General features: G+C 29.6%; 1 protein-coding gene across 4 annotated transcripts in view; it reads left to right on the top strand.

Annotated features, from left to right (window-relative positions):
* Nucleotides 1-26,874, top strand: part of Myo81F (unconventional myosin 81F) — a 207,695-nt gene that overhangs the window by 74,351 nt on the left and 106,470 nt on the right. For all 4 annotated transcript variants that reach the window (XM_087153356.1, XM_087153359.1, XM_087153357.1 and 1 more), the window contains exon 2: nucleotides 6,857-6,966. In XM_087153356.1, the coding sequence (XP_087009482.1) occupies nucleotides 6,857-6,966 (110 nt within the window). The remainder of the gene's footprint in view (nucleotides 1-6,856; nucleotides 6,967-26,874) is intronic.

A 26,874-nucleotide genomic window follows, 5' to 3' on the forward strand; every position in this document is an offset into this window, starting at 1 on the left:
ATTTCAACAAACAAAATCTATTATTTTAATAAAAGTTCTATAAAATATCTATGTCAGCATTATGGCTGGTACTCTAATTTAAAAACAAACGCCTGTTTTCTTTTAAAGCAAATAAGTATTATTTTAACAAACGTCTATTTTCTTTTAAAGCAAATAAGTACTATTATTTCAACAAACTCTGTTATTTTAACAAAAAATTCTATAAAATAACTATTTTATCATTGTGGTCGGGGCGAGCTTAAGGCAGCAGTTGTACGATAAGTCAACGCCGGGATTCGAATCTAGATCACCTCATTGGGAGGAGAGCATTCTGTCCTCTGAGTTACTAAATCTCTTGTGTCTCAGTATTATATATTATTTTATTACCTGCGTTAAACAGCTGAAACAATTTTGAGTTTGCGATTATCGATGTTCAATTCCGTAGCTATGTAATTTTTAACCCAACTCAGAAAACAAGGCAACTACTGGATCAAGCATTGGGATAAACTTTCTCTCGTATTTAACTCTTTTAAAAAAATATTTTGTTTAGAATTTCTAAATGCTAAATGTTTTGCTAAACAGCGTTTATCACACAAATTACAGTTTATATATATATTTTTTTTACCTATTGATTTGAGTTTTAACTAATATTATTGCTATACATGTGCTTTGTACCTATAGATAGTATCAAAAGTCCTATACAGTTACATAAATTCTAATCTAGATTTTTAATTAATATTTGCAAGAAACAAAGATATGCAATTGCAATGAAAAAAAAACTTCCAGGTATTTTACTTTTAGGTGTAGGCTATTCCTCCTCTATTCTATTCTATTCTTTTATGCATCCATCGTACTCTTAAAACGAGGGTAATTTACTCGTTCTATCAAAATAAGGCAGTTGAAATTCAAATAGCATGACGTGGGTTTAAGGCTTTTTATATCAATTAATTTAATTTTCTTCATTTTTTCGTTTTAACATCGTTTGTAATTTAACTAAAAAATATCTCAGAATTTCGAATTTTAAGAGCCTTTTAAATGGTATGACGTTTTAAATTATAGCATAAAATGTCAACGTCTACTAATGTAGCTGTTAATGGCACGACATTTCAAAATTTAATCTGCTTTAAAGGGCGTGACGATATTTTATATTATATGGATATAAATAAAGTGACATTTGAACTTAAAAATTTACCGAAACGGTCGTTTTTATTCTTCGACATTTTGATGTATATTAAGAATTTTATTTTAAAATCAATAAATTTTTTTAGTAGTATTAAAAATAAGTTATACTTATAAAAAATTTATAATATTCTTGCATTATAATTATTTATTAAACGTTCAAAAAGCAGTTTAAATTTGGAACAAATTTAATTTTACGATTAAATTTATTAAAAATACCAGCAATAAAACCATTTTGTTGAGTAATTATTCTAGTTAGATGATTAATTTTTTCGCCTACCTGTTTTTTCTATAAACATTTAAACTTTGTGTTAACAAGGTAGAAATAAAACTTTAAAGTCATTTAATAAGCGAATTCAATTTTATTGATAACGATGCTCTTTTCTGTAAAAAGCCTCGTTCGAAATTTTTACATCCCCTCCCATGGGAGTAAAAAGCTTTCACAAAAATGTTCGAAAAACGCCATCTTTCCTCCATGGAATATGGACACAAAAGATATCAATAAAGTAGAGCTGAGATGTTCGTTGTTTACGACCAACGAAAATTGGGCTTTTATGAATATTAGATTTTAGAAATTGGCTTTCGTCCACGAAAAGGTGAAAAAGAATGCCCATAAATTCCATTGATCACTTGCACTGGCTGCGTTCGCTTTTTTATGGACTGAAAATAAAATGTAGCCCATCTTTGTCACGCATTGTATCCATATTTCTGTTCGTTCAAACTACACTAGAGTTCGTGATTTCTACTAATTCTACTTTTTATTTCAATGTTTGTTTTGATGCCGAGGAAAATATTATAACCATTCGTTAGTTTTGGAAGACTTTTATAGATGTTTTTATTTCCCTAAAAATTTGCTCTTACCTTTTTGAACTGGGAAGAGCAACTATTTTTGGGTTGTGGGCCACAAAAACTACCAAAATATAGAGTCGGAACCAAAATTAACATTTATACACTGTAAGAATTTTTAGTCTAAAATTATGGTTAAATAACTGGTCAGCAGTCTGTCCATCCGATTAGCCGTAAAATTTATGGTAAAGAACATATTTTAACCTTTACGGTTTTGAAACAGTTTAAAACTAGTGTGATTATAAAACTACGAATAGAAAACTATTCGGTTTTTTTAACCATTTACAACTAACATGATTTCAAAACCTAAAAAAAGAAATTAAACTGAACATAGGAGCAAGGTTTTCCGTTAGGTAATGAGCATTGGAGAGTGCTGGACACAAATTGGGGAGAACTAGAAAATGCTCATGCGTTGAAAAGAATTGAAGAAATATTGCGGTGTCAACACTGAGACTCAAATTGTTGAGTCTCAGTGTTGCCCGTTTGGCTGTAATGTGTACGCAATTGCAAGGAGCTAAGTGGCTTCATTAGGTGGGTTTAGTTGGTGTGATAAAATTGGTTGCTTAACGGTTGCTATAAAGTGAAAGCAGGTAATAAACGGTTTTTCTCATTGTTAACAGTTTGATTACCATCGTATTAATGGGTATTTGACTGTTTTGTTTTTGAATACGGTGAAATAAAAATTAAATAAATTGTTATTTGACCATTTTTTTTCCGAGAAATTTCTAACAGTGTGCTGTAATTATAAAAATACGAGAAATACTTAGATTCTGTTTGAAAGTAATGTGAATAAGTTATGTCTAAAATTGATCTTCTGTTCTCGTACAGGTAACAAAAATAATTAATGTGAATAAATTCAAACAATTGCACTTATTTTATCAAATTATGGTAAGTTTATGTAAACATCAGTACACTACGAAATAGATAAATTAAATTTGCTTTCATAACTTGTACTATAATTCAGAACAGTATCAGATTACTGTGTTAACTGTCGCTAGAATTTTTAAATGATTTATTTATAAATTTTACCTACTTGCGTAAGTTTCTGTTCTTCTCTTTTAATTTATTTACAAATTTATAAGTTAGTATAATTGTATAGTTTTTTTTTATAAATTTATAGTTTTTAATTATATTTTCTCTGAATCCATTGCATAAATAGAACTTTTATAATGAAACTGAAATAGTCACATTTTAATACTCAGAGGAAGGCTGCGAAAAAAAAAATTTTTTTTTAATTTTTTTTAATTTTTAAATTTTGCATTTCTTGTTAGAAATTCTTACGATTGTTTGAAACAATCTATAACTTTAACTTTCTATCTTATTATTTATAACTTATAATCTATAACTTTCAGTTACTTTTTTTTCTTTTATATTTTTATTAATTTTAGACAGTTCAAGGGCCAAGTTAAAAGGCTTTTGTGGGTTAATTTTTGTCCTCGGGCTATAGGTTGTGCATTCCTGTTTTTGGAAAATAAATAAATAGAATGTTTGAAATTTAATTATCGGATGGTACTTATTCACTTATTGTATTAAGATCATTAATGGAGTTTGAAAAATTTATCATTCACTTACTGTTTCTTTCAAAGAAATGATGAACATCATGTAAATGCAGTTTTAACATTCATACAGACGTTAGGCATTGACCGCGAAAGTATGATTAAATTTAACACCTTATAATAGTTATAGCAAATTAGTGCGATATTTTGGTTCAGAATACCAATTCGTATGCCATCATCATTCAATATTATATCCATTTTTCAGAGAAAATTGAGCAAAAACTTTAGTTAAGAGCTTGTTTTAAAACGTTTATGCTAATGTGATTAAAGTATGAAAATTTTTGAAAACTTTTTCAAAAGTTCGCTCATGAATTCCTATTTACAAGCGTGAAAAATTTACTTAGAGGCTTTTAATTAGTCCAAACTTGATAAAACTCAAAATTTTGTAGTTTTTTGAAAAAGTAACAGAATTAAATAATTATATTCATGAGTTGTAGTGTTTAGAGGAAAAATTAAATATTAAAATTTAGAAAAAAATTGCCTACTTTTTTTAAGAAAAAAAAAACGATTTTTAATTCTCATTAAAACAGCGCCTTCATAAATCCGCGTATATTTAATACCTTTCATTTTTTGATTTTGAATAAAACTAAAACTTATAAAAGTAAATTATTTCTAAAAATTGTTTCAAATAATCATAAGAATTTCTAACAGGAAATGAAAAATTTGAATTTTTTTTTTTCAAATTTCTTTTTTTTCTTCCATTAAGCATTATAAAATTTATGTGGAGTGTAATGAAATTTAGCTCTTTAATTTTCTTTATTCCTACTACTGATTTTATAGTACTGAGGTCCCGAATTGTCTTAAGAATTAAAAGTTAAAAATCGCTAAAGAGAAAATAAATTTGCAAATGCAACATTTTTAATACAACAAAAATGCAATATTTGTATAAAAGAACAATATTTGTATGTGTGCAAAACAATTAAAAATACATTATCTGTGTGGAAAAATTATTATTGTTTTAATACTATATTTTAATTGAATCAAACATATCTAGAGGCACTTTATGTTTGATTTAATTAAAATGTAGTATTAAAACAATAATAAATTTTCCACACAGATAATGTATTTTAGATCATGAATGATTTAAAATTAGTTTGTTGTAAATTGTATAAAATTTTAACTTAATTTTCTTTTTTTTTTCTCATCTATGTTAGTTAAAATTCTTAAGTTAACTCAAAATTAATTCGCTTTTATATTTACAGGTCCTCAGCTTTTTAAAATAATTCGCTACATGTTTTCTCTAATATGTCTTATGGGAATTTGCTTTCATCTTTTCCAAAATGTTAATTTGTTTATCATATGTTAATTCACATGTATATCTCCGTCTCTTTCGAGAAAGGAAGATAATTATTCTTGTATTTGATTATGTTCTGCTAATTACCGAAAAATGTTTTGTCTCAGAAGTGAAACTGGAAAAAAAAATATTCTAATCAATTAAATTTCATTTCATGAGAAAAATTTTAGATTCTATTAAATTTCTCATTTAACTGAATAAAAAAAAATCCAAATTTTTAACGAAATGCAATGTGTAGTCAGCTTCATTTTATTTCATTTTAATTCATTAAGCGTGAAAGCATAATTAAGTTAACATTTAAGTTAACATGAATATTTCTATAACGAATATATTATTATTGTATTTATAAGAAATATATGAAGTTTAGCTTACAAATTTTGCGAAACTTACAAACTATGGGGTTAAACACAATCTGGAATAAAATCTTTTAAAACTAGAATTTTTTTTCTTCTTTTCTCAATAGACGTTTCAATAACTCCATCTATTTTTGGAATCATTATAAATACGTAGTCATTCTCTTTAATTAAACTGTTTGTTAAAAATACGTAATTTTTAGTTTACACATTTTGCACAATTTACAAATTATGGTAGAGAAATAAATTTTTAAATAAAAAGTACAAAACGCGTACAAGCATTTTTTTGAAGCAAGAAATAGAATTAAATAAGGAAAAGTATGAATTGAAAAAAAAAAGAATAAAGTTTTTTGAGCAAACGATTCTATAATAAAAGTGTTATTTCAAAATCGTTTTCTTAATATAAGAACTTAAATTTTTGAATTAACTTCCTGTCTTTGAGTGAAAAACATATTTTGTTCTTATAAATGGTTGTACAACATCATGTAAGTAAAATTTGTACACAGGCTTTGTAAATTTAAACCCATGGAAAATATTAAAAACTCTGTCTATATGTTGATTCAAAACGTAAAATTATGTTCTTAAAGTATGTTTTTATTTGTGGCAATTTTATATTTATTACTCTGGCAATGTTGTCCGTGAATAATATTTTATTTTTACGATCTAAATTAAATAAACTTTTATTCCTAATTTATTTTATTTCACACTAATAATTTTTAGACGTTGAAACTATAACAAGTTTTACTTCTTTTATAGTATTTTTTACAATTTTGAATATTTTTCTTAAAGTATTTCTATTTTAAGATTTAGAAAGAGAAATCAAAATATTGATTTTCTATCGTTTTTTCACTTGATAAGAATACCGTGTCTTTTTTAAACTTTTCATATGAAATCTATTTTTATATTTTCTTGGATATTTCTATGTTACGTTCTGCTTTTAGCGTCTCTAATGAACTGCATTGATTTCTGACTACTCCAATGTAGAACATCGAAGTATAGAAAGTAAAAATAAAAGTTAGTGAATCGATTTTCAATAAACTAGTTTTTTTTAAAGCTGGCAAGTTTATAAATTTTTCGTATTTGCCGTTAATTAAATTTGCCTTTATATTATACTATTACTGTATTACTATACATTATTTCTATGAGAAAGAAAGCAATTAAAATTTAAAGATGAAGTTCCTTTATAAAAAGGTATTGATATGCACACCTAGAAAAAGTAGATATATTCAATAATTTTGGCGATGCATGAAGTTTAAAGGGTTCTATTGATTTCATTCTCTCATTTAAAAAAATTTTTTTTTTATTGTCAGTGTTAGTGATAATCTCCTTAAAGGTATTAATAGGTATTGCTAAGCTCTTCAAGAGAAGAAAAAATTAGCATATAATATTCAATAACTGTTACATATTATTCAATATATTATATTATTGGAAATATTTTTCAAATATATTTTGATCAATAATTTAAACATATATAAATTCTTCTCCACTTTAATTGTATTGATTGATATTTGTTTATTCACTTCTAGGAAAAATTGATGTATTGCGTTTATGATTTTTAAAATTGAAAGAGTTATGTCGTTTTTTTTAAACTTTTTTTGTTGAAAAATGTACTTTCATGTAAGTGACTGTCTACTTAATTCTTTGTCTAGGTGGCTGTCTGCCGGTAGATGGGGTGCCGGATATGACTGTCATCAGTGATATTGATGAGCAGGGCATAAATACAAATTTAAAGACACGGTACCGGAGAGATGACATTTACGTATCCTTTCAAGTTTTTAATTTTATGTGTAGAATTATTATAATCTCAAGGAAAGGTATGTAATATTTTGATTTGTAGCAATTGACCTTAATTTATTTCTTTGTTTGAGAATCAATTGTTGCAATTATTTATTAATTACGAATGGTATTTTTTTATTATTTTAAAGTATTATGTTAATTATTATATATTAATGTATTACCAGTTTGCTGTCCGTCAAGGAGTCAAAAAATCAAATTCTTGGTTATCGTAAAGATTTCAGTATGTTCTTTGTTAGCGCCTGGACTGTTTCTTTAAGTTATTAATAATTTAATAATTAATTTGATTCCAACAATGTTTGTTACTGAACACGATGATTATAAAAAAACACTTATTTTTTGGTTTTTTTTTGTTAGAATCTGTAAAACAGTTTGGTTTTAAAATATTTGTATTGTTGTTAATCGGGTTATTTTTTAGTTGATAGTTATTTCTTGAAATGCCCAACCTCTGTAACATTAATAGCGAATTTATACTTAATTCTTGTTAGTTAATTGTTATTAGAAGAGCAAATTTTTTAAATTTATTTAACTTAAATAACTATTGCTGGTAACTATTAAAGCTCTCAGTCTTTTTTCCCCCTGAGTTAATCTTTATTTACTCGTTTTGACGAGGTAAAGGCTTAGTCATTGTTTTGTTGTCTGAAATTTTTTTCGAATGTAATCATTAGGATAGAAACCTACGGCTAGCTGGATTTGCTCAGAATACTAGGTTCTATCTTCTCTTAGCTTCAAAATTCGATTCTAAGTTAGGCAACGATGCTGTAGCAGGGAAGTTTTAAAACTATATTTTCAAAATAACCCGCATTTATAAAGCAGCAGCAACGGAGCATACAGTTTGAAGAACAGAATTCACAGTTGCCTGTGCAAAAGCGTCTTTTGGAATGGTCTGGCATGACGCAGAAAGTATTGTTTTTGAATTTCAACCTAGCTAGGAATGCCACCTGTCGATAAATTTTGGTACTAGTTTTCAAACTTGATGAGAATAAAAACTGGTTTCCAGAGTTGAACGCAGAAAACCGTACATATATATTTCCATAAATTTTTCTTTAACAATATTTGAAATCTTTTGCTCTTTTTTGGACACCTGCTAAGTTTTTATTCCACTAGTGTTATGAAATTTAAACCCTTAATTTATATTCAACAAATGTCAATAGTTCTAGTTTTACAGTATATGTTACTTCTTGAAACTCCTGAGATAATTAATGTGCCGGTTATATAATTGTATATGTAAAAGGCTGAAGTCTGGTAAATCGTTGTTTTTTCCGTTAAAACCTAAGATTTACTAAAATGGCCTACTAACTTATGGGTTTTACCGCAAAGGCTAAATAAAAGTCCGAAATGGATTTATATTAAAATGTACATCGGACTTTGCCAAGTCACTTTGGTAAAAGCCTGATTTTTTTGTCCGTAAAACCTAGGATTTACCATAGTCGCTTGTTAACTCCTAGACTTGTCTTACCGCAAATGCTTTTAAAAGGCTAAAATGGAATCATAATACTTCGGTCTTTAATCAAGCCACTTTGGTAAAACCTATGTTCTATAGGTTAGACCAGGGGTGGGCAAACCTTTTTGGTCGAGGGCAAGAAAACGTGAAAAAAAGTCTAAAATGAAAAAACGATATATTCAAGTTTTAATTAAAATATTCAATGCAATGAATGAAATTGCGATTTCATTTTTAAAAGTTCCTTACATTGAAGTTCCAAGTGAAATGTATTTATTTTAAGGAACGAGGCCAAGTGTTTGTCTGTTAGTCTACTTCTGAAATGATTTTTTCTAAGGTTCATAGTTGAAAACACTTGTTCACATATATAAGATGAAGCAAACATAGCACTGATTTTCTGGGCATGAAATATTAAATTTGGGAAACTAGCTTTTGGTAATGATTTGTAAAACTCAAACTTTGTAAAACTCAAACAACTGCTTCAGATGTCACCAATCTACGGCTATTTCTATTAAGAACTTCTGCTTTCAACATTTTACCAATTGAAGTTGTCTGTGCTAGCTATTTCCATCAATTAATGTTTTGTTGAACAAAAATAGAGAAAATAAAAGGCCATTAGTAGTTTGTTAAAAAAGAAATAACAAAAATAGCTTACAACAAAGTAGAAGGTAGAAAAGAAAATGGTTGTATATTGTTTATATTCGCCATGAATTGGCAAGTTGAAATTTTATCCGCGGGCCGGATAAAACCTGGCCACAGTTTACCGGATAAAACCTGGCCGGCGGGCCACAGTTGGCCCGCAGGCCGTAGTTTGGCCATCCCTGGGTTAGACCAAAGATTTTTCCAGACATCGAGTTTTTACTTTAACATATATACTCAATAAACAGGACTATAAACTTAAGTTCATTGAAAAACTGATTATAATTTATTGAAGACAATAAATATATTTTTGATTTAAATATTCTTTCCAGTGACATCAGTCGACCTGATAGACAGCACAAATAACCCTAAATATTTTTCGCAGATTATACATATAAATATGGTAATTACCAAACACGGCAAAACAATTTTAGCTACATTTACTTCTCTGAATGCGATGTATTAGATATACATAGGTACACGAAAGCTATTTCCATGCTGAAGTCATTAATATTCCACGAGTGTGAAAGGTAGCGGCCTGCTTTTCCGTAATGGATTAGAAAATCAAATTCTTGGATGTCGTAAAGACTTTTTACGGTTTCCTTTGGCTGATGAAATCGCATAAAAAATAGTCCATTTTATTTTCTTGAGAACGCAAATACAAATAAACAGGTAGAAACATGTCTTTTTCCTTGTACATATAGATGGTTGCACAGAGTGAGAAGAGTAAATTAGGCAATTTATTTTCTTTTTGGGCTCAGTTCGGAAATTTATTGCTTATATCTGGGGTATGAAATTTTAAGAAACTTGGAATTCGCAATCGAGAATGATTTAGTATTGTGTTGGCTGTTTTTTTTTTCTGTCTTGGAATGAAAACTGCGTATTTATTGTATCGAAGAAATTGTTAAGACATGAATTGAGATACGGTTCGGAATTGTTTCTGGAATTCCTCGAAATGAATTTTTTTTTTTTTAAAAAAAAAGTAATTTTAAAAATTTTAATCGTACTTAATCTTTTGAGTTAGTTTTTTTTTCTCGCTGTTTAGATATGATGTTTAGGCTCCCCTTTACTCTTAGTGGTGAAATTAGCGAGCTAAGATTGGAACAAAAAAAGCTGAATTTTTTTTTTTTAAATAAATTTTTTTAATGTTTTTCAATGACTTGTTGCGAATTGTTTACTATTTTTATTTTTCTCATAGTATTATTCGTACCTAATTTTGGGAAATTATAATTTCGTTTATATTATTTCTCTGAATAATAATATCTTGCTTTATATTTATATTTTAAATATTTAAATAAAGAAATCCGATTACTTTTCGAACCATTTTAGAACTAATTATTTCCCTAATTTAATTAGCTTTCTTTGTTTTCAACATTTTTGAAATATTGTTTCAAATATTATTTTTTTTACGTAATCTAAAAAGCTCTATGTGTCGTAAATTTCATCAATTCTGTGTTTTACCTTACTTACCTACTTTAAAACAAGCGTAAAATTAACACATTGCTAACATAATGCTACTATAGCGTAATGAAATGAAAATACTATATTTTCAATTTTATTTTTATATTCAATCGATCAATTCTATATCAATAAAATCAAATTTATATCAATACAATCAAATTTTAAAATTAAATCAAATATTGAAAGCAATTTTTATTTGTCTAAAACAAAATAAAATAAAAAGAACGTGAAAAAAAAACACAAATGAAAGTACAGAAATTGACATACTATAGTATCAGTCCTATTAACAAGAATCTGCCTCATTGTCTAAACCTCAAATGAAGATTGAGAAGTAAAGAGACAAACACGTGTAAAGGTATAAAGTGGTTTAACCGGGGTTATTGAAGTGAAACTATATAGTACAGGGGTGGCCAACCTGCGGCTCGCGAGCCACATGCTGCTCTTTGAAGGATTATATGTGGCTCTCGATAAATGTATCCGAGTTTCCTTTTCATTTTTGTGCTATTATATTTTAAAAAATCATTATCGTTCCGTATGTTCCAAATTTTGGAAATTTGTACCAGAATCGAAGTATCTTGAATTAAAAAAGGCTGCTTGTCGAATTATTTCAATATTCAGAACAACGTACTTATGTGAATAATTTTATTCCACTTTAAAATTCGTGAAATCCAAACACCGATCAGTCTTAGCTAACCAGCATCTCAAAGAATTACTGAGAAGTGCTGTCACCAATTATTCACCAAATTTTAAACAATAAATTTTTAAAGAATAAATTTTCAATAAATATAATTTCTGTAAAAAAATATTTTTTAATACCTTTTTTTCATAATTTTAAATACGTATTTAATTGCGGCTGGCGAAAAATTTTAAATTTTGAAAAACGGCTCGACTATCAAGGAGCTTGGCCACCCTTGCTATAATATGTCAATTTATGTACTACTTTCATTTGTGCTTAATTGTTGTTATTTTGCTTTAGTTTACTTAGTACAAAGAATTCCATATTCTTTTGTTGAATTATTTATGAGTTTTTGAATTAAAATGATAATAAGTCCATTTTAAAATAAGCAATTTATGTTATTTTATTTACAGGAAAAATATTATAATTTATGTAATAATTAAGTATTCATAATTTAATTATAATTTGTACCAGTTATTGCATCCATGGCAATTTAAAATATGAAAGAATAGTAATTTACAATAATTATTTAATCAATAACATACATTATAGTATCATAATTTGAAACTTTGTTTTCGTGGCTTCATAAAAATCTTACTTTTGAAATTATAATTTCTGATAAAACAATTGTAACTCTATAGTCATTTGTGAAAGCGCACAGTATTTAATGACTTCTTCAAATAATTTAATCGACTACGCTATCGTGACTGCTGATGAATTTTTTTTAGAAATATCTTTCTCAAACCCCTGAACATTAGTCACGCTTACTAATTACGGAATTCTAGCCACTGAAATTGCTCGATTAATTCTTTTTTGTTATTAGCACGCGATACTTTTAGAAGTAAAGTCGAGAATGTAACTACATTTTATGGTAATTGTTTTGGAAGGACGCAGAAGCACCCATTGAAAAAAAAGAGGGAAAAAAAATTCTTAATTTCGGAATTTGTTACATGGTTTTTTATCTCATGATAAATTGTTCTCGTAATGTTCCTTTATAATATAAATCGAATGAATAATTTACAAACTAGGAATATTATACTATGTGTATTATGCCTGTGTTGACTCCTATATTATACTATGTACAAGGAACTCCTTTATTAAGTAGTGGCACAAACTTAGCCTTCTTTGAGAACTTTTTGATGGGAGTAAACTGCATTTGCTTTACATGGAAAGGAAAACCTCCCATGGTTAGCTCGACGGCAATGAGATAATCTAACTCATGATCCGTTTACCACTAAGCAAATTTTACTTTAGTACTGTGGTCTGTGCGAATTGGGAGCAGAATTCGTGTCGATCAGGCATCGCTGAGCTACCTCTGAAATAAGAGGAGCACGCGTTAATTAATATTTCTTCTTATCTTTTCTTAATTATGGAACATATAAAACATTTGAATGCTTTTTTTAACCAATTTAATGTAACAATATATATCTTAATTACATTTTATTTTGGTACGTGTGTAGTATGTTTTGAGCCTAATACTAGAATACACTTTTTTGTCTTCAAAATATAATTAATATTAAAATTCTATTTGGTTGGTTCTAATGCCACCTGCCATACTAGCAACTCTGCTTGGTGAAACCGAGCAGATTTAAGGCAGAGGGTGGGCTTCTTGTTTATCAGTGGCGCCATCTATGGCCAATAATACGACTTCTGCTACATCATACGTCACACCTGTTTATAAGGCGGACCCGTTCATACATCCATTCATTCAACCACAAATCGTAATTTTGACCTGAATCAGAGAACGATCGATCTCCAATCCAGTACCTCCAGAGGTGTTGATTTGTTACGGGAACACGGAGGACTTTGCGACTCGACAGAATTTTAACATGCATCAGTCACCAACTACACGGGGAGACTTCGGTCGGCGGGGTTCGAACCCACGAACTCTCGGACATGGGCCCAGCGCCCTACCGACCAGGCTATTCCGGCCCTTAAAATTCTATTTAAAAATACTATCTAAAAAATATGACGTTGTATTACTCATTCTATTTTTTTCCCCGAGTTACGATGAAGTATTATATTCTAAACTGCTGTTTGTAGAAAATGCAACACCATGAAGGAATCATCAGAATCAAATGAAATTCGCAGCAAATGTCAATTATAGGATATTATGCAAATTAATAAAGTTTCAGAGCCATCGCGCGTGCGTGGCGCGCGCAGCGCCCTCTGAATTGATGCTGAAAGCGTATAAATAAAGTGCTGTAGCGGGACGTTGAAAATAGTCTATGATTATTTGTTAGTGGCAAACGTTTAGTGAGACCTGAGTATGCCTCCACGACGGAAGAATAAGAAATTCAAGCAACTTACGGAGTTTGAACGAGGGAGGATAATCGGCCTTCGAGAAGGAGGATTTTCCTATCGCGCAATAGCAGCTCGTATGCAGCGGAACAGTTCCACAGTGATGAGAGTTTGGAAGCAGTGGACCGACGAGCACCGAACAACTCGAAAAACAGGAACTGGACGACAGAAGGTGACGTCAGAGCGCGATGATCGACACCTGCTCCGCATGGCGGTGAATGATCGCACAGCTTCCTCCAGGCAGCTGGCAGCACATTGGTCTACTGCTACAGGTGTACAATTGTCGGCTTCGTCAATTCGTCGTCGTCTGCTGCGCCGTGGATTGCGTGCAAGGGTGCCATTATACAGGATTCCCCTCACGGCGGATCATCGACGGCTGCGTCGGCAGTGGGCTCTTGAGCACAGAGACTGGCGAGCTGATTGGCACCAAGTTGTCTTTTCAGATGAATCACGCTTCAATTTGTGGACCCATGATGGCCGTGTTCGTGTTAGACGTTATGCCGGTCAACGCTGCCTTCCTGAGTGTATTATTGAACGACATAGTGGTCGAACACCCGGAGTTATGGTCTGGGGTGCGATTTCGTATCATGGACGATCCAATTTGATACGAATTGAGGGTAATCTCAATAGCAACAGATACGTCCGTGAAGTGCTACAGCCCGAAGTCGTTCCTTTCCTTCAAGGCATCCCTGGAGCTATCTTTCAGCAGGATAATGCACGCCCACATGTTGCGCGGACTGTTAGAGACTTCTGTTCAGCACAACGCATGCAACTTCTTCCTTGGCCTGCTTATTCGCCGGATATGTCGCCTATTGAGCACGTGTGGGATATGGTTGGTCGGCGTCTCACTCGTGATCCGCGTCCTGCAGTTTCCAAAGACGAACTTTGGTTGCGCATACAAGCGATATGGAATTCTCTTCCTCAAGCAGATATTCAACATCTGTTTGACTCCATGCCACGTCGTATAGCAGCACTTATTGCAGCGCGTGGTGGCTGCACCAAATACTGATTTCGGACGCTTAATTTGTTTCTTTTGTTTTGAAAATTTCATCATTTATTTGTATCAGTACAAGTCGTTTCTGCATTAAATTTCATTTGATTCTGATGATTCTTTCATGGTGTTGCATTTTCTACAAACAGCAGTTTATATAATTTTGTATTTTAATCTTAATTTTCTATAAAGAGATTCGTCATTTATAGCTGCTATATTTTTCAAAAATATCTTCACCTATTGTTATTCAATTTTGCTCAGATATTCTTAAAATCTATATCTATATCTTTATAAATATTATGCTAATTATGCATTTTATTCTTTCCCCAGATATCAGTGTAAGGTTGATTCTAATGTCAGCAGCAACCTTTATCACGAAGTCCAACAAAGTTTATAAATGGTTGATAAATAAATTTTTGCAAGCTTGAAACAATGTTAAATTTAACTATGCTAGTTTACGCTCTATGAGGTTCGCTTTAAGCTTGCGAAGACAACCCTTTTATATCGAGATTGAATCTGCCCTTACAAAACAAGGCTAAGAAAACCTGAAACATCATTCGCGAATCAAGAGTAGAAAAAGTTTTCAAACCGACGATAAGTTCACTTTCTCAATTTTTACTAGTTAATTTTTACTCAATTACTAGTTAATTACTCAATTTTTACTAATGCTGTTTCGGTGCATTTGATATTTGCTGTCAAGATTTTATTTTTAATCAGTAATGCATTCATCCTCTTTAGCAGCCAATTTTCAATGCCGGATCGAAAATGGATCGAAAAAAAATTAATCGCTTTTTAAGATTAACGAATATTTAATGCGCTGAAAGGATATTACTTTCCGGTCCCCCTAATATTTTAGATTTTATGACTACTACTGTAACAAAGTTTATTTACTCAGGTTTTTATATATACTTTCTTTAACACTTTAAAAGTGAAAGTTGAACTGCTCATTAAGTTTTCAGCGCAAGCAAAATGTTGCATTTGAGAGCCTGAATAAAGCTAGAATGGAAAAGACAAAAACAAGATTTACAGTAAAAGCTAAAAAAATTAGATTCTTATGTAATTTTTTTCCTTGCCTATATTCAAACTTTGAGCATCTAAGCTTTGAATAGTCATATTTCTCTAAATTTAAAAAATGATTAATTTGTCAACTTAATCTTCTTCTTCTTCTTCAGCACGACAGCCCCTTACAGGCCTTGTCTGCCTCAACCACGCGTAGCCTCCAACGCCTCCTATCCATGGCGACTTTTTTCCAGTTGTTAATCTTTATTACTTTGAGATCTTTAGTAGTGTGATCCAGCCATCTAGTTGGAGGTCTTCCTCTGATCCGAGATCCAGAAGGATTTTTAAAGGTGGCGATTCGTACTGCATTGTTTTCTGGACCTCTCTAGATATGGCCAAGCCATCTTAATCTACTGCTTCGGATGACCTGCACTATCTGTGGCTGTCCATAAAGTCTATATAATTCAAAGTTGTATCTGATTCGCCAACAGCCTCTTTCCTGTACTGGGCCAAAAATATTTCTAAGGATTTTCCTTTCAAAAACACCAAGAGTACGCTGAGTGTCTGCGTTTAGTGTCCATGTTTCACTTGCATAGAGCAATACAGGTAGAAATTTGTCGACTTAGCTGAATGAAAATTGAAATACAACGTTTCACCTAAGGTTGCCTGCTATCTGGGTTAAATTTTAACAAATAGATATAAAGGTAAAAATTAAACGTAACAAAAGTAGCAAATACAATGTCATAGTGTTTTTTCTTATAAGATAGAAACAATTCTACGATGTCTTTAATTAAGTTCTGATCGATACAAGCGATATTTCACCCAAAGCACTTAGACAAATCTCTTTAGATGCCGGATATTTCCTGTAAGGCTTTCTCCTATTTAATAAGATGTTTGGTTGCCCAGTACTATTAAATTCGTTTATATTCAACTGCGCAAGTAGGTTTATTTAGCACCTAGTATGCGGCGATTCGATCTACTGAACTGATGTTTGGCAGTAACATTTTCTTTGTATTTATCACCTTTTAGCTAACAATTGTCGTATTTAATGAAAAACGATGTGTTAGTTATTCTTTTTATGTTTATACCAGAAGAAAAGATAATTAATTGAATTGAATTGAAAAACATAGTTTTAAATTAGTTTAGTCCAAAACTTAAAATATTTTCTATATAGTTTTTTTTAAAGGTACTAATTTATGAATTTATATACAATTATTGTTTTACGAAAATTTTTTTGATTAGAAAATAAAAATAATTTAATGAAAATGAATTAGGTGTTGGTGTAAGATTTTTTTTTCTTTTTATGAAAAAGAAATAGGTGTCGGAATTATATCAGAATTAAATAAATTTTTAAATTTACCCCTACAATAAGTTTATTATTAATTCAATTTTTTTGTATATATTGTTAGAAATTTTTGAGGGTGTTGTCTTTCAAATTCGATGTAAGCTTAATATGTTGCTAAGCTGAACCGATTTATTGTATTTGTTAAGCTTGAATACGTGATACTACACCGTGAAGAAAAATTCTGGTAAAATTACCGTATTGTATGATAATGACATTACTGTTAAAAAAAATAATTGATTTCTGGTTAAAGAAACCAAAATGTATAACTATTTATTTGGTAACTTTTCCGTCCATATGGTAACGGTTTACCGGAAATTCAGGGATTCAAAAGTATAGTTTTTATTATGACACATTTAGTAAAAAATACAAAACTGAAAAGTAAATTTTACAGAAGGAATGTTTTTTTTCCCCATGCTCTAAGGTAATATGATAAAATAATTAAATTATACCACATTTACTAAATTTTATCGCTAATTTTTTTTTTTTTTTATGAAACAATATTTTACCATTAATTTTATCAAAATCTGTTGCTTAAGTGCTTCGGTAAAAACTACCAAGCTTTTTGGTGTTCCCATAGAGCCGGAAACACGATAAATTTCACCATATTCTAGGAGTTTTGACCATACTTTTTTTCACAATGAATATTTCAAATTAAACGGAAATATGGTTCAGTTTAAACATCTTACATAAGGTAGCAGAAAATTTGCCCCGTATTGTTCAAAGCGTCTTTAGTTTAATGGAGAACAAATTTTTCTGGGTGTGTAGTTGCTTAACAGGAAAGAAATATCTTAATTTTTAATTTAATTTTTGTTTTTTTGCCAGCTGAAATGCTTTTTTGCTAACTTTAATGTAATTGTTTATTTACTTATTTGAATTTAATTTTGGAAAATGTTTTAAGAATATATATTAATGGCATTCGTTAGAAATTTTTCTGTACCTAACCACAGCATGTTTGTAAAAATAATAATTGTTTTAAATGTTTTAATTTGTAAATGCTTTTAAAATGTTATTAAACATATTTCTTACATATAACCCTCTTCTTTTTTTCACGCATACTTTATTTTCTAATATTTTATTATTTATTTATTTTTATTTTCTAATATTAATTCATTTATTTTCTAATATTAATTAATTTATTTTCTGATATTATTATTTATTTATTTTCTAATATTAATTAATCGGGCCTAAATATTAAAAGATACTTTCCTAAAAAGTGAAATTTTAGAAACCTAAGTACTTATGAAATTTATTCATGTTAACTAAAGCTCTGATAAAACTAAAAACTTATGTATCAAAATCTAAGGCTGGAATCGAACCTATGAAATTGAATGAAGGGAAAAAAGCATATATTTAAGCGACCCAAACATTTAAATTTAACTAAATTAGGCAAAAACTTTGGTTTATAATAGACCTTGTTTTTTCAACTTGCTGTATCATTTTAAATGTATCAATTATAATTAATATTATAATCAATTATATAATTTGAAAGGTATAAAATGTGAATTTATTAATTCTACTTCAAAATATTCATCCTAATTTTGAATTATGTTAAATCTTTTTGTAGTATTTATTTTATTGGCGAAAATTGAAACTTAAAATTGTTCGTATATTATATAAAATTTTTAATCCTAATTTTGAATTCTGTTAGATCTTTTTATAGTATTTATTTTATTGGGGAAAATTGAAACTTAAAACTGTTCCTATATTATATAAAATCTTTATTCCTAATTTTGAATTATGTTGAATCTTTTTATAATATTTATTTTATTGGGAAAAATTAAACTTAAAACTGTTCATATATTATATAAATAATGCATTTTATTTTTTATTAGTATATATGTATTAAATCGTTATTTATTTATTTTTTAAATATTGCTTTTTTTATGGTATTAGTTTTTATTTGAATGTAAATGTAATTGACATGCACTGGGTGTCGCTTCAAGTCATTAGAATTTTCTTCGGTTTCGTGCTCCGAATTACGTCAATAGTGATTCATTTCTTTCAATAACCTTCGAAAAAACAATTAAAGGAATGTTTTCCGTAATATTTAACCGCACAGCTATTTTTTGAAACTTTTAGCAGATGGAGCGAAAAATAAGTATAGGTGTGACTAGTGGTATTGTCTATTGTTATGATTTCTATAACCGCAATCATTTTACTCTACAATTTAAAACCAAGGAAACATTTAATTTCTTTTTAATTATTTTTCATTCACTTAATTTTATATTTATTGAAAGCTGCAGAAGTTTAATTTACTTTTAAAGTTAAACCAATTGTTTATTTTAGACTATTTCATTGTGTTCATTTGGACTTATTTTTATATTTATTGAAAGCTGCAGAAGTTTTAATTACTTTCTGTTAAACCGATTGCTTGTTTTAGACTATTTCATTGTGTTTATTTGGATAGTTTTTTGTGGAATAATTTTAAAGAATTAATAAAGATTCAAATAATTTTTTTAATAAATTAATAATTTTTTTATTCATTTTTAACAATACTAATTTCAATTGGGTAATAAGACTCTTAGGTTAATCTGCACATTAATGCTTTTATACCCTGAACTAAGATAAAATTATAATAAAGTTTTTCTATTTTTTATAAAATAATACATTTTTCTGTTGCTTGAATCGACCTTGAAATATTGTCTGAAAAAAATTATCTTTCCCTTAAAAATTAATATAACATTAGAAATAGCACAACTTTTCAGAAAAATGTTTTAATTTTCAAACTTCTATAACATTCTCAAATCTTGATACTTTTTATTTTCTCCATTAATTATTGGTAGCATTAAATATGCGTATACAGTAAGCAAAATAAATAACCAAATGGTTGATTAACCATTGATCTGGTGTTCGATTTTTTACACTTAAAATATAAGTATTATTAGTATATTTAAAAATACGACTTTTTTAGAAGTTTTGCTGCTCAGAAACTATTTGGTTAAATGCGTTTGAATTTTGGAGTTAGTCAACGTTGTAAAAATAGGGATACCCGGAGTTGTAAAAATAGGCATTCCTTACAATTCAAAAATTTGTTTATTGTTAGAAAGTTAAATAATGAACACTAGTTCAGTAAAAAATATATTTTGCTAGGATGTATTTTTAGCGAATTTTATATTGTATATGTACAAATATTTTTTTGTTTCACTTTGATAAGTTTCTCAGATTTGGCAGAATAGTATTTTCTATTGTTCTTTTAATTTGACTATTGGAACTGAAGTTTTCAAATTGCAGCTTATTTTTCGAGTGTAAGGAATTCGAATCTTTTGAAAAAATATGCATATTTATAAAGAAAAGGGACGTATTTGTACCTAGTTTTACAAGTTAAATAATTTCATAATTATATGCACTATTTAATTGTATTTAAGGACATTTTTTAAGGTCATTTATTCATTTTGATCATCATTAAGGTTTCATTTTTAAGGTCATTTTTTTTTATTGCAGTGATCATCGAATTGAAAATAATGATAAGTTATAGAATTTATCAATATTGTCATTGTTGCCTATCCTTCGTGATCCAGCACGAGCTAGATTAAATTCATGAGTTCGTGAAACCTGGCAAAATCAAGCATCAAATGCGGTTGCAGGGTTAGGTTTTAAAGTTCTAGATTCATACAACCAAAAATGTAATCAGGAGAAACAGAATTGATCATCATTGATTTATCAATATTTGAGTTTTTTGGCAGAAATTTGAAAGGGGCATACTATTGTTACCTTCCCCGTTAATATGTTTCTTCGCTTCTCGCTTTAATTGTCTTTCATGACTTATTAAATATTTTTGCCCTGTCCTCTTTTTATCTTATTTTGTTTCTATCTTTTTCGTATGAATATTTAGCTAATTAATATTGATCAAACAACTCATAGAAACCTTAAATGAACGTCTAAATAGAAACCTTATAGAAACCTTAAATGAACGTCTAAATAGAAACCTTATAGAAACCTTAATCAAAACAAAAATCTTAAGCAAGTGAGAAACAATTATGAAACGTTCGACTCGATGACGCGAAAACCTTCTTGATATATGAAATGAAAATAAACGTTCGCTTTGATTCTATTTGTTTTCTTTGTTACCCCTAATTGGTTTTTCACTGTATAACTTCTTTTCTTTTTCTCTCAAGCATGAAAATCGTTTGAGATTTAGCTCTAGGGTGAGCAGCATACTTTTATTTACCTTTTTTCAATTCCCTCAATCCGGAACGAAATTAATATCCAGACGACACTACAAATGAATTGGAAGCAAGAACGTTCTTTTTGCCAATATAAGGGCGCTCAATAGCTTCTCTTGTCCTGGAACATTTGACTGTCTCGACAAGCGTTCGTTCAACCCCCGAGAACTATGAAAAGGGAAGGCAGCATATCGATCTCAAACTATACTCCTAACCCCCAGAAAATGGCACCATCCATGGGGGAGTGGACAGTTTTGCGTGGGTGGGGGAGAATCCTTCTCTCTATCGGATGGAGGAATAGGTAAAAGCATCACTTGCTCTTGGGCTTCTTTCATTCCTCTCCGATCCAATTCCTTTTTCCCTTCTTCGAGTTGTTATTGCCCAGAGTTTTGTTTAGGTTTTCCAGCACCTACTTTAATCCCTCTTCTTAAATGATGGTGGTGTTGTTGCAGGTGAAAGAAATAGTCGCCGTCGAAACCAAGAAGTTTCTGTAATGTTTCTTAAGAATTGTGTAGCGGGGAAAATTTGTTCGTGCAATTGATCTGGCTTTTCTTCCGATACATTTTTAGTAAAAAAAAATCAGCAAAAATGAATTTATTATTATTTGGCTTGTTCATATATTCCTCTTGTCAAATTTCTACTTAATTACTTAGCTGTCTCAGGATGCGTAGTGTTTTTAGAAAGTGCTTATTTTCGAGTTTCGTTTTTTAAAACCCCATAAAGGTGCTTTTTTCATTGGGTGTTTTTAAAAAGTGCTTAATTTTTCCTTTTTCAAAATGAGATTTTTCCTTTACTTTGTTGATTTTTGCTTCGAATTATGCAAAAAGACACAGTTCACATTGTTCTATTCAACGTTTTCGTAATTAATTCAACCCCAATCTATTTCGGCGTATTGTCAGTCCGTAGCGTATGAAAACGCCATTGGTTTTACATGATTTAAAATTTCATGATTTTTGACAATTGTCAAAAACAATGCCAAAAGGTTTTTTTTATTTTTGGCATGACTGTTAAAACAAGATAAAACCGTCAATTGTCAAAAACTTTCCAACCTTGCCTGATTATGATATTTTTTTAAAGTGCTTAAAATATTTTTTGAGTGCTTGAAAAGTGCTTATTTTTTGTTGAATGATTTGGCTACGCACCCTGTTTTTTGAATTATTCAAAATTTATGGGATTTATTCCATTTTTGGTAGTTTTGTTCAATTGTTTTTATTGTTGCAGTAAGTGTTACATCAGTAAGTTTTTAAGTTTGTCGCGAGAAACAAGGAACGAAATTCGAGGGAGTTTCATGAAAAATTACGAATGTTTTGTGGGAACTTAAATAATTAAAAATATATGTATCTATATATAAACTCCATATATGTACTGGAACGCCGCAGTGGCTCAGGGGATAGAGAGGAGCTCGCCTCCCACTGAGGTGACCCAAATCCGAATTACAGTAGTAGCTGGTTGATACTCTGCTCCCGACCTGTACCGACCAAAGTCCTGACATAAAATATCCTCAGTGGTAGATGGATCATGAGTTAAAATCCTCTTGCCGTCTGCCTAACTGTGGTTTTCCTCTCCGTGAAACGCAAATGCGGATTAGTTCCATGAGAAAGTCCTCCACGAAAGCTAGCTGATGAAGTCCCAATACTTGATCCAGGAGTCCCCTTGTCTTCTGGATTGGGCTTAAAATTAAAAAGCTACGGAGTTGAACAATGATAGTCATAAACTCAAAATTGGGTCGGCTGTTCAACGCCGGTTATAAAATAAAATATTTGTACTGAAAGGTAAGCATGGTAAAAATAGGTTGTACCAGAAGGTTGCTGAAATTTTACCACTTTTCACATTTAAATTTATATTAATCTCAGGTTACTGACAATTACATTTGAAATATTTTAATAATAAAATGCATTTATTATACCTACTTATATTTCTTTGGTTACATATATTATTTTTTGCTAATAATATTTGTGCAGTAAGTACTGGAAGTTAACTGTTTTGTAAGACTTGTAAGTGGTAGGATTGAGAAAGTGATCGCCTAATTTGTAATACCTGCTCCCTAAATCGTACCATGGTCAAAAATAGTGAAACTTTACGATTAAGTAAGGAAGTAGACCATGTGTAACCCAAAGCAATTGTTCTATATCACAAATATTAAGTTTTTAATCTATCGGTAGTATAGTTACAGTATTATAAGCCTATACATTGTTTATGGAACACGATGTTGCGGAACACGATGTATAAGCCTATGTATTGTTATGGAACACGATGTTGCGAATACAGGCTCAAGTTCGAAACTCTACTATGGCTAATGTATCATTTTAAAACTGATTGAAATGTTCTCATGTATGAAGCTCATTTCTTAATTTGCCGGTAAAAGAAAAATTTTTCTTTTCCCCCACAAAGCTTCTTAGTTTTAGATCAAGATTTTGGTATTCAATATTTTGTGTATGAAAAATATTAGGGTTTCGATACTGAGCATCATATTTATGAATATGTTAATAGTGTTGAAACTTATTTATGATTATGTCAGTGTGTTTTCATACACAGAATTTTATCAGCATTTTATGTGTCAGGGTTTGAAATTTTATGTGCAACTAGGCCAATTTTATAATTTTAAGAAAATCTATAAAATTTAACTAAAAAATTCAATAAAATTGCATAAACAAATACTTTTATCATTCACCATGTGATTTGATTTTGTTTAGAGATTTGACTGTACGGAAACTCCTGTTTGTTGAGTATTTAAACTTCTTTATCTAAAACAATTTCAAAAGATAAGTAAGAGTTTCCCTCATGTTGACATTGTCCTTTGAAGGAAATGTTTTGTAAACATTCTACTCAGATTAGTGTATATATTATCTTGAAAGTCCGAAATATGGCCATTATCGATTTTCACCTATAATAGTTATGGTGTAAGTCCAAAACATTTGTCGGATGCTTACACCGGCAAAAGTCGAAATGCAGCAGACACTGGTGGTGATTGTTGAAAAAAAGAACACTGGGGAACAATATATTTCTTTTCTTTGAATGAGACTGTTTTTTTTTAACTGTTCAAATTGCTGATTTCAAATCTACAATCGGTTGTTTCTTACTTCAAACTACAAGTTTTTTTAATGACATTTTTAGACTATTTTTTTGTAGAAATGCACTATTTTAAAAACGTTATGTATAATAGGGGGTCGCATAAATATTTGGATAAATTTCTAAGGGAGTTAGGACACATCACCAGGAAAAAACTGATTACACTGATTAAGTTTACACTGATCGTGGGCATTGATTAACACGTTGAGCGCCATGCTAATTTTACATGTCTTGCCCGTCAGGCCGCAACGGTAAATAACTACGAACTAAATTGGCAAATATTAGACAGATTTTGCTAGTTTTTAAAAAGTTTAGCATGACATATCTGAAAAAAGTGGTGAATTATGCAAGCCAACGAATTGTTTAGAAATAGTGGTGGATAAAAACCTAGTAAATTGAATTTATTAAACCAAGAATCACAATAATTAAGTAAATTTTGAATAAATTTTCATCAATTCCATGAAAGAGTGCAAATTTTATAGTTCTATATCATGTTATACGCTGTCAGCCAGCTGTTTTTTTGCGGCCTATGTGAAAGGTCAGTGTCAGCCACCGGTGGTTGACGTGGCCTAAATGTAATTTCAGTGTCAGCCACCGGTGGTTGACGTGGCCTAAATGTAATTTCAGTGTCAGCCACCGGTGGTTGACGCGGCCTAAATGTAATTTCAGTGTCAACCACCGGTGGTTGACGCGGCCTAAATGGAAAGTTCAGTGTCAGCCACCAATGGCTGACGCGGCGCTCAACGTGTTAGTTATAATCTTTCATAGTAACGTATGAATATGTTGTTACAATTTAAAAAACAATTAAAGCAGGAAAAAGCAATAAAAATAAAAGATATGTGTGTTGGCAAGACAGCACTTCATCAGGGGACACACTGCCCTGCCAACACACAAGAGCCTTTCTGTTGTCAGTGGAAAAACCAAAACTAACAGTGCCCCCGAGGCCCCATAATGGATAGTCAAATAAGAGAAAATCATTATAAGAATTGAAAAGCACAGAAAAAATAATGAACCAGCAAACACAACTTACATATAGTAAGACCTAAAAATGATGCGCCTACTTAAAGATAAAAAATAGTAACAGTTACAGTTAGAATAACCAAATCAAAATAAAATATAAATTGCCAAATCAGTAGGAAAATATTATAAATAAATCAAGTGCTGACCCCTATTTGAAAATCATCAAAAATGAAACAAAAAGATATTCAATGAGCAAAATTTTTTTTAAAGAGTGCTGCCATCTGCTTTGGAAAAAAAAATCCTAAATTTCGTCGCATAGGCCTATTTATGCGGCCGAACTATTTGAAAGTTTTTAAAATATTTTGAATTAAAACTTCATAATTATAGTAATCTTTTATTTTTATTGCTCTTTATTGCCTTTTCCTGCTTTACTTGTTTTTTTTTTTTTTGAATATCTAAATTAAAATAAAGCCAATTTGGTTTTAGCTGCTTTAGGCGCTTTTTCATTTTGATTTAATGTTTTAATTGTTAATTTACCTTTTTGTCTTTATTTGTAAATTAGATTCATTATGTTGTTACAAAACACTTGACTCTTTATAGACGAGTAACTATTGCGTCATTCCATTCATTTATTAAAAATTTAATTAAATGCAAAAAAAAAGAAAAAAAATGTTGAGCTTTTGATTCCATTTAAGTGATTTTACACATTTAATTCAATGATGTATGTTTGCATTAAATTATGTAATGTGATTGCATTTTTTTTTAAATGTAATATAGCGTTGTTAATTATGTTTTCATTATAAAAAATTTTTTCGGCCAATTGTATTTTTAAGCATAAGGTCTTTAAAATTTGAGTATTAAAGTTATTATTGATTTAGTTTCGAAACCAAACACGTTTATAGCTATTTAAATTTGATTTTTTTTCATACATTACATAAAGTGTTATATTCGTAAAATATAAATAAAAATAAATAAACAAAAATAAATAAATAAAAATAAAAATTATTTAATAACTAGCTATTTTTTACTCGTAATTCTTATAAAATTGCATTAATAACTTAACTACAAACACTTATTTTAACTTTTTGTGTTCGATTATATCGTAAACATTACGTTTGTGTCCTATTAATTATAACCGTAAACAATTTCATTAGACGACGAGCAAATATACATTAAAATAATTAGGGGACATGCCCTTTTACAATAAAGCGCTTTTACTCTAATTAAACCCGTGCAAGTAGTTTTCTCGGAATAGGTTTTTAAAGATATCTCCTTGTCTCTTGAGCGGTTATTTAACTGCGATATCTATGTACACTTTAAGGCGTTTTCTCCTTGGGGCATATTTGATGGTGCTAGTTTTATTTTCGTAGTTTTCGGGAGAACTTTATTAAAGGTCTTGGCAATTAAGAAATTTTTAGTCGTCTTATGAATAAATATTTGAAGTGTGAATGATTTACTTAATTACATTCTTTATTATAAGAAGATAATTATTCTTTGTGTATGCCCTATTAAGTAAACTGTTTTTTTTTTAAAAAAACAATATTTACATCATCTTAATAATTTATTTAAATATCAATAATCTATATACGTTTAAAGAAATTAAATTGTTCAAAAAACGCGTAGTGTCATATTTTTTTTGTTCTCGTCTTATTTTGTAACTTAGTTTAAGAAATAAAAGTCTTTATTTATTTATTTTTTTGAAGGACTTATTATCAGGTTATTTTTTTTAAAATGCCGATAACATATATAATATAACCTATATCATAAATATTTTTTTAAAATTATACTTTACCATGAGGTGTAAATACAATATGCATTGTTTCTTTCT

The sequence above is a fragment of the Parasteatoda tepidariorum genome, chromosome 10 (assembly GCF_982258835.1).
Source record: "Parasteatoda tepidariorum strain Cologne lab strain chromosome 10, Ptep-v5.0, whole genome shotgun sequence".
Classification (NCBI taxonomy): Eukaryota; Metazoa; Arthropoda; class Arachnida; order Araneae; family Theridiidae; genus Parasteatoda; species Parasteatoda tepidariorum.